Source organism: Cucumis melo, chromosome 2 (genome assembly GCF_025177605.1).
Source record: "Cucumis melo cultivar AY chromosome 2, USDA_Cmelo_AY_1.0, whole genome shotgun sequence".
In the NCBI taxonomy this organism is placed as follows: Eukaryota; Viridiplantae; Streptophyta; class Magnoliopsida; order Cucurbitales; family Cucurbitaceae; genus Cucumis; species Cucumis melo.
Window position 1 is genome coordinate 14,818,517 of NC_066858.1, and position 16,074 is coordinate 14,834,590.

At 31.8% G+C, this 16,074-nt stretch overlaps 2 protein-coding genes across 3 annotated transcripts; both read left to right on the forward strand.

The window, feature by feature from the left end:
* The first annotated feature begins 3,240 nt into the window (after positions 1 to 3,240).
* On the forward strand, positions 3,241 to 9,399 carry LOC103487413 (putative clathrin assembly protein At5g35200). 2 transcript variants are annotated; one of them, XM_051081605.1, is made up of 16 exons: positions 3,241 to 3,408; positions 4,018 to 4,141; positions 4,218 to 4,287; positions 4,467 to 4,564; positions 5,138 to 5,279; positions 5,367 to 5,467; positions 6,588 to 6,671; positions 6,826 to 6,876; positions 6,976 to 7,041; positions 7,122 to 7,187; positions 7,281 to 7,361; positions 7,447 to 7,524; positions 7,651 to 7,818; positions 8,037 to 8,115; positions 8,342 to 8,460; positions 8,682 to 9,399. In XM_051081605.1, the coding sequence occupies exons 2-16, from the start codon at positions 4,043 to 4,045 to the stop codon at positions 9,045 to 9,047; spliced, it is 1,668 nt and encodes a 555-aa protein (XP_050937562.1). In that variant the 5' UTR covers positions 3,241 to 3,408; positions 4,018 to 4,042; the 3' UTR covers positions 9,048 to 9,399. The 2 variants fall into 2 exon arrangements, with proteins under 2 accessions (XP_050937562.1, XP_050937563.1); XM_051081606.1 differs by having other exon boundaries at positions 3,251 to 3,408; positions 3,984 to 4,141.
* A 744-nt stretch (positions 9,400 to 10,143) lies between these two features.
* LOC127148233 (uncharacterized) lies at positions 10,144 to 11,808 on the forward strand. Its single transcript, XM_051081607.1, has one exon. The coding sequence runs from the start codon at positions 11,051 to 11,053 to the stop codon at positions 11,432 to 11,434; it is 384 nt and encodes a 127-aa protein (XP_050937564.1). The 5' UTR covers positions 10,144 to 11,050; the 3' UTR covers positions 11,435 to 11,808.
* Positions 11,809 to 16,074: the final 4,266 nt, after the last annotated feature.

A 16,074-nucleotide genomic window follows, 5' to 3' on the forward strand; every position in this document is an offset into this window, starting at 1 on the left:
TGGCCGCCACCCTATAAATATTACTTTTTCTATATAAAAAAAAATTTATTTGTGTATATAAATTCAAAATAGTACTCTTCTTCTTCTTCTTCTTCTTCTTCTTATTATTATTATTATTAAACTTTCTTTAAAGTAAAATTAAAAAAAGAAAATACAACTCTTTCTTGCTTGTTGGTCCAAAGCATCTTGGATGATGACTAGAAAAAGAGAATGATAATAATTGTGTGTAGCCAAAGGAAAATACTAATAAATTATACACTTATTTGCTTATGAACAAAATGGACCCACCTACTCGGTTTACATTCTGTCCTAAGAACAAAGAAAAAAAAATAATATTAGAATTTAGTTTATTTTGGTTTTGAATTTTAGTTTTTGTGTTGTCAAATGCATTTTCTAAATGTTAGGTTTAGTTTTTTTAATATTGAAATTAATCAAATAATTGGAAAAAAATTTATGAAAAAAATTTTAAATAAAATTTTAAAATTTAGAGTGAAAATGTGAATAGAAATAAAAAGGTGACGGGTGAACGGACTAATTTAAGATTTATTAAAAGAATCACTAACATTGAACAAATATTAAAGTTTAAAAATCAAAATGATAATAGTTCTATTAAACTTTATAATAGTCCTTTATTATATAGTTATTAACAAATTACATTGTGCAACACTTGTAGGTATAAGAATTATTTGTATAAACACATTTTTTAAGAATAGCAAATATAGTAAAACTTATCATATTTACGAGCTTTTATTACTAATATGATCTATCAATTATAGATTTCAAATACTTAATCTAAATTTTTTTTTTTTTTGTAATTTCTTTGACTTTGTGTTTAAGTCGATTTGTTATTCATGTATAAAAGGTCGATAATTTTTGCATATAGCTAATTTTATGGGTTAAATGGGCAAGGAATGCAAAATGAATATCCAAACTTGTAAAGAAGCTGCATTATTTAAGTTTCAATTTATAACTCTCTTTATTTTAATGGAAACCTTAATTTAATTCACAACGTGGTTAAGTACAAAAGGGCATCTCATTAACACATGATATGGTTGTCGGTTATTTATCACATTTTATTAAATCAACGTGAACATAGTTCATCAAAATATTATTAGTAGATGTTGATATATCTATCAATATTTAATTGTGTTTAAAAATTAAATTCAAATTTAAAAAACGTTTAATTTTGTTTTATACTATATATTTATAAATCATAAAAACTAGTTTTAATTATTAAATTATTGTGAAAATAATTTATGTTTAACAAATTGGTTAAATTGCAATTTTAATTATACTTGTTTGGAGAAAATTAGAGTTTAAGTTATAACATAAAATTTCATATATAGTCCTTAAAAAATGAGCAAAACTATTTTATATGATTTTAACAAATCAAAAGAACTAAAATCGAGATATAAACCATAAATACTAAACTCTATAATTTATCTTTGAAAATTTATATAATCAAATAATTTATAATAATATTATATTAAAAAAATAATTGACTTTATAGAGTATTTTAAAATGTTTTTATATGTATTTAATATAAAATTTTCTGTTTAAAATATAAAATGTAAAATTCTTGATACAATAAAAATAAAAACAACAGTATATATGATAAATTGAATTTAAATTTGGAAGCAAACGTTGGATATAAATTTTTTTTTTTTTTTTTTTTTTTAAAAAATCATTGATATACATTAAATCCAAGGATGAAATAAATAGGGGTAATTAAGGAGATGATGTGATGTTGGGGCTAATTATATCGAGAAATTCTCAAAAAGGGTTTAACTTTTAAGATCCCTAATTTAAGGGAGAATTTGGTGGGACACTACTGATTGCCCAAATTAGAAGGGTTTTGTGAGAATGTTGAGTGATGTGTCAAATTCAAGGTCCGGCTGTCCTTTACCTAAATTCAATTCTATATATTTATATCTTTTCTTTCTTCCCCAATTTCTAAGCAAACTTTTCTTTCAAAAACTTAGATGGAAGCTTTGTCGGTTCTATCTACATTTTAATTGGGCATATTGGGATCCCATTCCCCTATCATTTGCATATTAATAATATTTAACCCTTAAGAATCGTTAATTTATATCTTAATTATTTGTGTTTACTAGGTTTCAAATGACTATTCTACCACTAACTATTTTGTTCAAAATGTACCATTATTGTCATTCATTCATTTGTCTTAATTAACTTGTTTATGGTCATTATCACTAAATGATGTATTGTTTTTTTTTTTTTAAAAAAAATTGAAATTCATTTTCTATTATTATTATTTTTATACTATATGCTATTGCACACTTTATATTAATTTGTATATCTTCGTGTATTAGTTTATTGTTGAATTTAAATTTTAATAAAAAACACATTCTTTAATGTCTAAGTTATTACAAAATTATTTAGTTCACAACTAAACATTTAATATATTACTTACTCTTGTTGTAGTAAAGAGTTAATCGTTTGACATTCGATTGTACAATATTGACGAAGTTAATATAATTAATGGTTATAGTGTTTCTGAAGTTGTAAGGTTTTTCAACTATGGGTTTGTAACTATTAACTACCCCTTGCTAGTTGGAATGATTTCGACTAAGACGGATAAATTTTGACTTTTCCATTTAGAAATTGCACTTACTTTCAAGCCAACTAGCTTTTCTTGAGATGGTTTAATATATTTTTTAATTTTGAAGGAACCAATTATATTAATAAGAAGTCAATATTCTACAACTATTCAATTGATTTTTTCCAATGAAAATTCAACGGATTTAATAAATTATTTTCAATTTAAAACATTTGAAAACATAATCAATCCTAATGGTACTGAAGTCCTATTTTTATTTTCTAAAAGATATACCAAAATCCTTTTTGAATTAATAATGTTGGTATATTTTGTTCAAAATTATAAACATAATTAAGTAAACAGAAAGAAAGTGAAAAATGTAGTTAAAAGAAAAAGAAAGTTAATAAGCATATAGAATTGAATTAAGTCATTGTCAAAATACTTTCATAAGTCTTTATCCCAGAGTGGTGGATGACAGATCATCAAGATTCTAACCACGTGGCAAGATCTGAAGAGAGGAAGCAAGAAGCAAATGAAGACGCGTTATAGAAGAATAATTCCCATTTTAACTTCGGCGCAGTACAAATTCTTACACTCCGTATTTTTCTGACAGCAAAGATCATAAAGAGACAGATTTATAAAATAAATAAATAAATATATGTATATATATATTATAATTATGAAATTTAAAAAAGAAAAAAGAGAAAAAAAAAAAAAATTATAGTTAAAGCTGTGTAAGACAGACGCCGACGACCACCATATAGAGAAGCTTCACATTTTCGACTTTTCTTTGGTTCTCCACTAACCTCCGATCGCCTTCTCTTCTCTCTTTCTCCATTGATTTTCAGGTATATCGAGTTCTTTGATCTTCTTATTTGTACCTGATTTTTTTTGTTTTTCCAACTCACTTCCAACTGTTGATTCGGTTTTCTGTTGCGTTGAATCTTGCTCTACTTCATTAGATCTTTCTATTCAATGTAATTTCTGTTTGATTTTCCATATTTGTACTTGTAACGGTACACTTTTGGGTTTGGTTTTGTGCAATCTAGGTCGTTCAGTTCGATTCCTCTACTTTTCCCTTTTGAGCTTTTATTGGCGTTTCAATCTGAGTTTTCAATGACACTAAATATACTTTTAGTGATGAATTCATGCTGTATCCATAGAAATGATGTTTTTTTAGGATTTGAGTTTCTACTTTTTTTAATTGTGTTTTTTGAAATTTTGTTTTCCCTGCCGGAATTTTAACTTTTTGTGTGTCGGTGAAATATCGCTGATGGATTTGGAGTTTATTATGATTTTTGTCTACCCTGACGGATTTCTATATGGTTCAATGGTGTCTTTGAATTGGCAGGTCAATTGACGGTTTGTGCTATTAATTATTTATGAAGATTTATGCTTAATGCATAGTTTTTGTTTGTGCAAGGTGAACCATATCAAATTGTTGAGTTTGTTTGTAGGTTTATTAATAGCGAGGGAGAGAGAATGTCTGGTGGGGGTACACAGAATAGCTTTAGAAAAGCATTGGGAGCTCTGAAGGATACTACCACAGTTTCATTAGCTAAAGTTAACAGTGATTATAAGGTACTATAAGTCCTACTCTAATTGCATCTCAATAGCCTGGATCTATCTCATGTTCTTAGCGTGGTGTTGAATTCAGGAGTTAGACATTGCTATAGTTAAGTCAACAAATCACGTTGAACGTCCTGCAAAGGAAAAACATATCAGAGGTGTGTTCTTTGATGCCCTTCTCAAGATAGTAATATTCTTGCTGAATTGAATGTATCTTCACCTTTTTTTTTTCATTTGAACCTTACATTTTTGTTTGATAATGCGGTTCTTTTATTTGGTATTGTACGATAATAGAAATCATAATTTTACAATAAGATGGTTTTGGACTTTTTTGCAGCTATATTTGCAGCTATTTCAGCTACCAGGCCTAGAGCTGATGTTGCATATTGCATTCATGCTTTGGCAAGAAGATTATCTAAGACACATAACTGGGCAGTAAGTCTTCATTTTTTGACATCATAAGCATTACAAATCTGCATTCCTTGCAAATCAACTGCTATCAAAAGAATTATATATCTTCCTGTTTCAAAGTTTTAGAACATTTGATCTTTTATAGCCTTTGAACTTAGTCATTTATGTTATTGTGCATGTTAGTAGTGCTGCTGTAAATGTCACATTTGATATTGCAGTTGATTACTTCAACTCTGTCACTCCTTGCAAAGTCTTAGGGAAAGTAAGATAAATCAAAACACCTCTACCTGTTGTGGATGCATAATTGATGGTGTTGTTAGTTAATATCAAGAAAGTGTTCCTCTGATTAGGGTTGATAAACATTTATTATGCAACTCCAACAATCCTGTAACATTAGGATAGAAACTGTTATTGAGAATAGTGTTATAATCAGACAGCTTTATGTACGATAGACCAGTAACATTTGCAGATCACAGTTTGTTCATATGACAGTGACGATGTATATTCCAAATTTAGATGGCTTGGGTTTAAATTTCATCTCCAACTCAGATTTGTAGTGCCTATTAAATTTGTTTAACAGATGATTTCACTGTGTAGGTGGCATTAAAAACTTTGGTTGTTATCCATCGTGCTTTGCGGGAGGTGGACCCCACATTTCATGAAGAACTGATTAACTATGGCAGGAGAAGAAATCACATGCTTAATTTATCTCATTTTAAAGATGATTCCAGTGCTAATGGTACCTCCTCTAAGGCACTAAAGTTGAAAAAGATAGTTTAAATAGAATAGAAATCTCAATCTAAAACTTTTCATCTGCTGCATGTAGCATGGGATTATTCTGCTTGGGTACGCTCATATGCCTTATTTTTGGAGGAGAGGTTGGAATGTTTCCGTGTGCTGAAGTATGATGTTGAGACAGATCGTGCGGTAAGGATATTCCTTCTTTAGTTGGTTAATTGTCATTTTTATTTACATTTGATCTTTCAATTTGTTTTCTAGGAGATAGAAATACTACCTCTCTCCTAGTTGGTGCATGCCCCAACTTGTGTTTATGAAAAACATATAAGAGTTCTTTCTTCTTATTTTCAATTTTTAATAGAAAAAAATATTATTACTTCAAGAATAAAAAGCGGAAGAGGGAACCCCCTATGTAATCATAAGGAGTTAAAAGGCACTCCCCAAGTGAACTTGCCTGTTAGAAGATGAATAATCAAAAAAAGACTTGGAAAGATTATATCATAGGGAGACCCTGAAAATGGTTTTCTTAAAGTCTTCTGTGGTGTTGAAAATGTTACCTCAAAGTTTCCCTGTTCTTCTCCACCCAAGTTGCCTAAAAACCCACTGCTGCCACAAGTCTCCTTAAGGTCTGACTCTTTCCAATGAAAAGAAGGGCACTTTGCCCAAGCAAATCACCAGTACTGCAAGGGTGGCACCTACAACCACTCATTGTGTAAAAGCGAAGGTGAACGGGGTAGTAGCAAAAGTGCACAAGGAAGAAAGTTGATCCAGGGTTTCATGTTCTTTGTGGGATGAAAAGCACAAAGAGGGGAATAAGAAAATTTTTTAATATACTTTTCTTTCTTTTTTCAAAAACAAATACTCTTGAAGATATATTTATGATGGAAAAGAGTCCAAGTGAGGAGTTAACTTCCTTTTAAACCTTCATTTCCAAATAAATCATGCAATATCCTTTGGATGGCTTTGGATTTGTCAAATGATGTGTTGGACCAAAGATGACGAATAGAAGAAAAGGTGCTGGAAGTATCAGGGCTCCAAACTCTCCCAGTTTCCCTGTCCATGGGATGAGATGCTTCTGAAGGAAGGCATACTTGCAACCTTTCTTTTAAGATTCCTTTTAAAGCCCAAGTCTAGATGATAAATAATGAGAAGAGACCAGGCTTGCTTGAACCTCATCTTGTGTTTAGAGAGTATAAAGAAGTTTTGTTGAGAGGCCAGTCACTGATACACTGCATGTAATTGCTGTTTGGGTTTCATAATTGAGAATGCTGTTTCAATTGAATAAATAATTTTATGGATAATGATGCAGAGAACCAAAGATCTAGACACTGCTGAGTTGCTTGAGCAGTTGCCAGCATTACAAGAGCTGCTGTATCGGGTACTTGGTTGTCAGGTAATTCACGGCCTTATATTCGGGTAGACGTCATTATCTCCCAGTGATTATGTTTGTATTTCTGGAATTAGTATGTTGTATGGTTTTATTTTTAAATAGAGAAACTTTCAGGATTTCCTTATTCATTGTGGAACAATTTTTTAATTTGCTGTAGCCACAAGGAGCCGCAGTTCACAACTTTGTAATCCAGCTGGCCCTTTCATTGGTAGGAACCTCTTCTTATGATCTTGCTTGCCCATCGAAAAAGCTTTACTCGTTTGCATGATTGATCCATCTCATTCTCATGTCTTCTATCCTATTGTAGGTTGCTTCTGAAAGTGTCAAAATTTATCAGGCCATCAGTGACGGCACAGTAAATTTGGTTGACAAGGTAATGATTGATCTGATTGTCTGATAAGTGTGATTGAAATGCAAAAACTGAAACGAAGTCTAACATGTCTAAATATTCAGTTTTTTGAGATGCAACGCCAAGATGCATTGAAAGCCCTGGATATTTACAGGAGGGCTGGACAGCAGGTACTAGCACTGGGCTTGCCGTTTTCATCAACCATAGTAGTGCACAAGTTTAGAGTTTTTAGACATGGTGCATAACTTTCTCCATTTTTGCAGGCAGAGAGGCTTTCCGAATTCTATGAAGTTTGTAAAAATCTTGATATTGGTCGTGGTGAGAAGTTTATAAAGATTGAACAGGTATTCTGTCCCCCTTTGCTATCAGTCTTTTCGACAATTTCCCCTAAAAGAGTACTAAGTTCTGTGTCTTCTGTGCCACTTGAAGCCCCCTCCATCATTTTTACAAGCCATGGAAGAATATGTAAGAGAAGCTCCCCGGGTTTCCACCATTCGTAAGGAACAGGTCAGCTTGGTGTTTGTTTGCTTTTTGCTCTCAATTTGTTTGTCCTCTGCACCCTTGTTTAGTTGGTTAATTCTGAGATGTAAAATCCACCTGAACTCTTATTCTTACATCTTAATTAACAAGCAGGTTGCTGATAATAAACTGGCTGCCCCTAAAGAAGTTTTGGCTATTGAGTACAAGAAGGAACCAGCAGTGCAAGCAGAACCAACGGTGGCATCTCCGCCAGCCCCGTCTCCCCCACCACCTGAACCAGTTAAAGTAGAACCAGTCGTGACTGAACAACCTGACTTGTTGGTAAGCTTCTTTTGTTAGCTAAACTACTCCCAATGTTAGTACATGACATAAGTATTTTGAACATTTCAAACAAAAAAACACTAAATTATCCATTAATAAGTAAATAGAAGTTGAGTATACTTTTTACAAGTATATTTGTTTTCTAAACAATTTTTTTTTGTAGCGAGATAATTATTCTGGAAATACATTGTCTGAGATAATTATCTGTTTTTGGTTAGGGTTTGAACGATCCCGTACCTGAGGTTACTTCCAATTTAGATGAGAAGAATTCTCTGGCGTTGGCTATTGTCCCAGTTGGTAGTTCTCTTCTTTCTTTCTGCATTTTCTTCAAAGTTCATTAATAATAGAAAACAGTTCAATATATGTTCAGTTGAACCCAAGTTTGAAATGATAACATTCCTTTTTCTATTTTGTGTGTGTGTGTGTGAAATAGTGTAACTTTAAAACTTCAATATTGTGGTAATAGTAACTAGTATACACGTGGAGTCAGCTCAGTGTATAATTTTACTGCTTGTGATCACAGCCGATCAACAAACCAGTTCTGCTCCAAGCCAAGTTAATGGTACTACAACTACAGGCTGGGAATTGGCACTCGTCACGGCACCAAGCTCAAATGAAAGTGTAGCTGCTACAAGCAAATTGGTATTTATCTTATCCACTAAACATAAAATTTTGAATTCATATTGAGTTACATACACTGGCGATGTAAATCAGTTACATTTCCCGACTTGTATTCCATCTTTTCATCTAACTTTGTCCAGCAACCCATTATTCTTCTACTGCTCTGACGTCTAGATAACGTTCCATTTTCTCTTTGCCCAAATTTATGATGTTCTAATATCACTTTGAACTGATTTCCAAAGGCTGGAGGGTTGGACTTGCTTACATTAGACAGCTTATATGACGATGCAATCAGAAGAAACAATCAGAACGCGAGTTACAATCCATGGGAGCCAGTCCCAATGCATGGTGCCATGATGCAACAACAGCCAATCCACGATCCCTTTTTCGCCTCGTCTGCAGTGGCTGCCCCTCATTCAGTACAAATGGCAACTATGGCCAACCAGCAGCAAGCTTTCATGTTGCAGCAGCAGCAGCAGCAACAAATGATGATGATGACCCCACCACCTCAACAGTCAAATCCTTTCGGAAATCCTCATGGAACCAACCCCTACCAGTACGGTCCGGGTATGCCTATTCATGCTTCCAATCCATATGGTCTCATTTAACATCATTCAAAGAATTTACTCTGATAGGGATGTTAATTGATCAATCATTCTTGGAATTTGGGGATTGATAAAATGGAGTATACAGATGTACAATATGTTGTGTATGTGCAGTAGTTAAGTTTAGGTTAGGATGAGATTCTTTTGATAATAATTAGTGAGACAGGATTTTGATTGATTATTTGTGTCATGGAAAGATGGTAATAATGCTTTAGATACTTGGCAAAATTGTTGTCATCCTGCAATTAAGCGGGAAATTTCAACTTTTTTTTTTTTTTTTTCCATTTTCATTTTCATGTAGAACTCTGTAAAATCAGTATGTAGCAAATTTATTTAAACCCCACTTTGATATTTACCCTCTAGGAATTGTTTTGGATTGTCATCTTTTACCTCCCGAGAGGAAAAATTAATAAATAAAAGACGAGATTTGTAAATATTATCACAAATAGTCTCTTGAGGTTCTCATTAAAATTTACAATTATGTCGTTCGTTAGAATTTGTTATAAAAGATATTACTGTTTAGTTACACTATTGAATTGGAAATGTTTAATTCAACGATTTTCTTTTATAAAACTAACATATTAATATAGGCTTTGATAATATTGTACTTTAATATGAACGAATTTGGTAACTATGTACTTTTTTAAGGTAATGTCTTACTATTTATATTTTAGTCTTTAATCAAATTTATCTTGGGCAATGACAAGATTGATAAAATAATTTGAAGAATTTAGGTCCATGATTCAAACACGTACACTTTTTTTGCAGAGTCTAAAATCTGGAATCCCATGAAAGTTGCTATGTGGTTGCTATTTAATTGTTATATGATTACTTTTTGTCATTTGATTATTTGTTTTCTGTCATGGTGGATATTGCTTGATTATCTTTTTATTTGTTACCTTCTTTTTTTTTTTTTTTTTTCTGATGATTATTTGATTGCTATTTGGTATTGATTGTTATTTGATTGTTAATGATATTTGATTGCTATTTAGTATTGATTGTTAATGATATTAATTGTTATAGGACAATAATACTATTATGGGATTGTTGTCTTATTACTATGATATTTAATTATTATTTGATTATTATTTTAATATTGATCGTTAACGATATCAATTACTATGTGATTGTTATGAAGTTAATTGCTACGTGATTGTTGGTTGTATTATTACCTAATCGTTTTACAAATAACAGTAATCTATATTCACCTTATTCAGTAATCAGTAATCTATATTCACCTTATTTTCCTTGATGAGTTTGAAAGATATGAAACGTAGGAGAATGAAAAATGAGGTTGTCTAAACAATTGTAAAAAGTTTCTTGAGCAAGCCATCTCAATTTTTAATAATAATAATATTTTCGATTATGAGAACATTTTTGCTACGATTGAAAAATTAATCTCAAGATGCATTTTACTACGTTTACAAAAACTCAACCAAGATTGTTGGAGAAAAAAAATGTAAGCTTTTTAAAAGTGTGCTATTTTCGAAATGTAAAACTTAACTTTAAATCGTAAAGGACTTAAATAGAAATACGTAGGAATTGGTTTATTTTTTTTTGAAATCGTAAATACTTGATAAGAATTGGTAGTAGTACTGATGACACTAATTTTTTTTTTTTGAGCGTTTTTCATTCTGATTCTATTACTAATTCTTACAATTGCACGCTAGAGTTTGGAAGTTGTGTAGACCTTGGGGAGCAACCCGACATATGTGATTTAGCACCGAGGTCACGTCGAATTTTGCATTCAAGGCCGTGGTTTGACACGACACAACAATGATGAGCAACCTGGCATATGTTATTTAGAACTGAGGTCGCGCCGAATTTTGCTTTCAAGGCCGTGGTTTGACACGACACAACAACTATGATCAATGTTTGTTTTTCCAACAATTTGAAAGCAAAATTGTAATCAATTTTTTTTGCACCGAGAGGTTGGGAGTCACACTGGCAAATCATCATCCACTCTCGTAAATCACAATCTTCTGAACCATGTCTGCGGATCTCCTATGCTTGATCGTGGCCGTCGACGGCAACGAGAGAGCACGGACACTTTACGGTGGGCATTTCAAAATCTCAAGCTCCACTCATCGGGATCGGATTCCACCGACGGAACTTTTGTTGTGCTTCATGTTCAGCCTCCTCCTTCGATCGTCGCTGGTCTCAGTCCTGCTCCAATCCCCTTTGGTGGTCCTAGCGATCTAGAGGTTCTTGCTTTCCTTGAGTCGCATCAGAGAGGCGGATTACAACTGCGATACTGGAACATGCTTCATGGATTTGCTTCAAGTACCAAATTGAATTTCGTAGGGTCGATTTTAAAGTTGAAATTGCCAGTCCCTTCTCCGGCTTCGAAGAAATTGAAATGGAAGTACCTTGTGCTTCCTCGTGTATAAAAATCTGCATTGACGGTGGAACCACCTAAGATCGTAGCTCTCACATTGATAACTCCATCCGTCAAAGTGAAGGCCTAAAAAGCCGACATTGGACAATTGTCGGCCAGGCCAATATGCAAATTTCGAAGGAAAAACACATTCGCATTTGTGACAATGTTGCCAACGGAAATGAATGGAAACAAAATTTTGAGGCTGAAGAGAACAAGGAAGAGAAAGAGCTTAAATGTCCCAACCAATGTCATTGATCTGTAGAAAAGAAAAAGGCAGTCTCACTAACAACGGGTTTTTGGATTGCTCTCTTGGTACGTATATTTATTGCTTTAGTAGCATAATTTTTATTGATGCATGAATGGTTTATTAGGGAAATAATCTAAAAGGGATAGATGAAACCATTTATTTTCAAGGGTTGTGTTATTCTTTATTTTGATTGATACAAATTTAAGGAGATAAACGTTGGTCTTAACATAACATATTAAGCTGAAAGCTTTGTTTGATCGTTATGAAAATTTGAGTTTCTCAATACAAATTAAAATGGAAAGTTAAGAAACGGTACAAAGTCGATAATGCTTTATTTTCAATCTTTTCTGTGAATGAATTTTATTTTAATTTATTCTAGATTGATCCGTAGACTAAATCATCCAATTGAAGAGATGATTTGAAAATCTTTGGAAAAACAATTAAGCATGTTAAATTTTCAATTTGGATGAAGTTAGTGAAAATTTTTGAAAAATTCATTTTTTAAAACTTGTTGAAGATTCTAAAATGTAGTTTAATAAGCCATGCATTTATTTGTTGATGGCTTTAATTGGATTGTTGACTTGTGTTGTTGATATATTTTGGCCAGTAATTTGTTCCACAAACATAACTTTACACTGTTGAGATTTCTCTTACAAGATTTAATATTTGATATCTGACACATACTTTATGAATATATATTTGGATATTTTACGAGTATAAGCAAATTATATTATGATACATGTGATAGAGTCAATTTATTGTAAGTTTTGGATAATGATGGGTTTGGTTTTTCTATGGTTTAAGGTTCAACAATATTTCGAGTTTTTATATATGACCTGAGAATATTTGGCAATCTTATTTCATTGCTATATTTGAGTATGATATTCAATATATGTGTGATAAGTATTTATTGAATAGTTCATTAGCAAGCATATTGGCTCTTAGTTTTGTATTGCTATTAATGTCATAATGGAAAGTTATTGTGATAAAATGTAATTTGATTTTGATGGTCTTGCTACGTAAATAGTTTCAATATAGACAATCATGATTTGATTGATGATTTATTCCACAAATTTAATTTTTACATATAGTATAAGAATTAACTAGTTTACTTCTATGCTATAATTGAGGATGACATTCCGTATGTATATTTTTGATGATGATATACTATAGTATTCCGTATAGTTTGACAAATTTATGTTGTAGTAATGAATGCTATTGTAATGATTTGAATTAGTTTATGCATTCTTGGATGAAAATAATGTATGGCATGAATCATGCATAAGATTAATTAGAAGTAGAAAGTCAATTAAACAAAAGGATCATGAATACCTTATAATAGAATTTTGTGAACTAAATGAATTTGTTCATGAAATTTACTCAACAAAATAGTATTATTGAACTTTAAATATGTTATGCATTTAAATATATAGAAGTGTGGGGGTGTCTAACTAAGGTAACATATCTTGTATTCAAGAAATTCTTCAGCATGATTGAAAATCCTTGACTATGTTTAATGATTATATCATAATAGTGTTGCATATAGATTTATATATTTACTCAGTTTGTGAATGTTGAGACACTGCTGTGATATACTTGAGCACATCTATTAGCATGTCAGCATGGGTAGAAATGTATGTCGTATGTGGCAGAGTTATGCATGACTTCATGAATTGTTGATTAATTTGGTTGTTAATTTTCATGAAATTGAAAGTATTACTATTACTTGTAATCAACTTTGGTCGTACAACATTATTTGCATATTACTAAAGTTTGCTAGTAGTATGAAAATATGCAAATTCATTCTTTATGAATCTCATAGAAACTTATGAAAAGTTTAAGATATTGTCTAAACTATTGAATGTGTGAGATCTTATAAGGCATGAGGATTTATACCCTAAGGTGTCTCTAAATTAAAGTGGTATCAGAGTCATGTTGTTCTTGGTTTAGCCTTGTTGATATAATCCTATGTCGAACAAAGGTGTAGTGGAACCTTAAAAGTAGTCACAGTATTATCCATGGTTGAGCTCTATTGAATAGGCAATATGCTCTAGAGAGAAGTTAGCCTAGATAAAAGTTAAATGGATGGATGTCTACTTTAAGGGAGGTTCAATTGGAACTTTGTTCGAGGGGAGGATCGTTGGGAATGCGACCAAAGTCCCACATTAGATAAAGAAACTGATCATAAGTACATAGGTATAACTTCAGACTAATGAAAAATATTTTAAATCAAACGTGAAATTTATAATGTTTTGATTCTTATTCTCGTACGACTAAATTAGCCACTATAGAGCCTTGAAAGCTTTTGTAGTTGTATGTGGTCTTCTAATACATCAAGTGTATGTAAAGATGATATTCCTCAATGGTAACTTGGTATAGTCAAATTTCTTTATGGTCTTAAACTAGTTCCTGAAAATTTGATGAGGAAAGAACATTAACAATGCTGTAAACAATGTCTCGAGTAGTGAATTGTTGATATATGTGTTTACTAAAAGTTGTTTGGAGTTTATTGTGTGATTATATGTTTGTACGTTGATATGAAAGATTTACATGATACAAACATAAATGTTAGTAATGCTATAAAGTTATCACATCTTGAAGTCATGAAAGATTTATGTGAGACTAATGTGATGCGTTTAGTATCATTGAGAATGTTTTGATTTATGTCAATCACACAATGAATACTATTAAAGAGATTTTAATAGTTCGACAGTGCTCTTATGATGCTAGTAATGAGCCTTAAGGAAAGTAAATAAGATAGTGTTTCTCAATCTGAATATGCAAAGATTAACTGTCAAGACATGTTGCTGCATATGTTGTGAGAAGATTGAGTATATACATACATAATCCTGATTAAGATTATTTTATTGCTCTTCGTCATTTATTAAGATATCTTAAGGTTACAATAAATTTTGGTTTGCATTGGAATTATTGTCTACCATAATAAATAGGTAGTGTATGCAAACCGGGTAACTTAGAATGACGAGGTAAACTTTACTAGTGGATATGTGTTCTTAATAAAAAAATGTATCATTATATAGGTCCATTAGTATGAATGACATAGAAGCCTAATGGGAGATGTACCATTGTGGGGGGCCTCTATACCAGTATATCTATATTAAGATTCATACACGGCCATAGGGTATTACCAAGAATAGTGTATTATGGCAAAAGAAGACATATTCGTCTGAAACATGGAGTTGTGAAATGATAGTTGAATGAAAGAGTTATCTTCTTGAAGTATGTGATATCTGAGGAAACTTGTTGATCATCTCTCCAAAGGCCTAACAAGAAGAGAGTAATTCTAGAATTTTCAACAAGTACTCAAACATTTTAATGGTCTGTAACTCTTTTCTAGGTGGTCTATTGCGATAGACTTGATGGTCCATAGCCACGTATGGATAGTCCTTAAATGGATTTGATGGATGAAACTAAAACCTTAGAAATTTCCATAGCCCGTCTTTGGGTGGTCCTTGTATGGATGGACTTGATGGATAATCATAAAATCTTCATAGCTTAGTTTTGAGTGGTTTGTCTTTGACAGAATTGATGAAGTTGGTTTTAATGTGAACTATTGTGAAGTCTTCATAGCTCAGCTTTGATTGGTCTATTGTGATAGACTTGGTGAAGCAATAAACATGATTGTGAGGGTGTGGTCGCCTTTTATGAAAAAGTTTAAGGATTTTTTTAGAGCTTTCACGTTGACTCGAGGTTCTATGTGCACGGTCTTAAATAGCACAATTTTGAGTTGTCTATTGTGATAGACTTTATTGCAGAATCGATGGAAAATTAAGAAGTAAAACGTGTTGTGGGGGTCTCAATCATAGTTATTGAAAGTTTAAAAGGTAACTTACTTTCTTTATAAATTGGATTGTTGGCTCACCTCACTACGCATCAATTCAAATCAAAAGATATTGATGTTTAAGTTTATACTATTTCTTTCTTTGCTCAGAGAAAATGCTTTATTATTGTTTTAAATGGATTACAATGGTAGTCATTTGTGGGGGATTGTTGGGAACGACTATCATTGTACTACTTTATAAGAGTTGGAAATTAATAATTGTTATTATTTAATATATTTTATAACTCAAAAACTATAATTCTTTCATATATATATATATATATATATATGTTTAAAGAAAAGTTTTGGGGTTATCTTTTTCTTTTTTCAACAAAACAAAACCCTAATTTATTTTTCTGAGCGTTTTTCATTTTGATAACTCTTACGAGTGCATGCTAGAGTTTGGAAGTTGTGTAAACCTTGGGGAGCAACCCGACATATGCGATTTAGCACCGAGGTCGCGCCAAATTTTGCTTTTAAGGTAGTGGTTCGACACGGCACAACAACGATGATCAATGTTTGTTTTTTCAACAATTTTAACAAGGTTGATTTATACAAAAAT

Excerpts from the sequence above, each read along its gene's own strand:
- LOC103487413 (XM_051081605.1), top strand. The coding sequence starts at position 4,043 with ATGTCTGGTGGGGGTACACAGAATAGCTTTAGAAAAGCATTGGGAGCT. Across the intron at positions 7,188-7,280 it reads ACAGGAGGGCTGGACAGCAG|GCAGAGAGGCTTTCCGAATT; the intron begins GTACTAGCACTG and ends CCATTTTTGCAG. Across the intron at positions 8,116-8,341 it reads GTTGGCTATTGTCCCAGTTG|CCGATCAACAAACCAGTTCT; the intron begins GTAGTTCTCTTC and ends TTGTGATCACAG.
- LOC127148233 (XM_051081607.1), top strand. The coding sequence starts at position 11,051 with ATGCTTGATCGTGGCCGTCGACGGCAACGAGAGAGCACGGACACTTTA.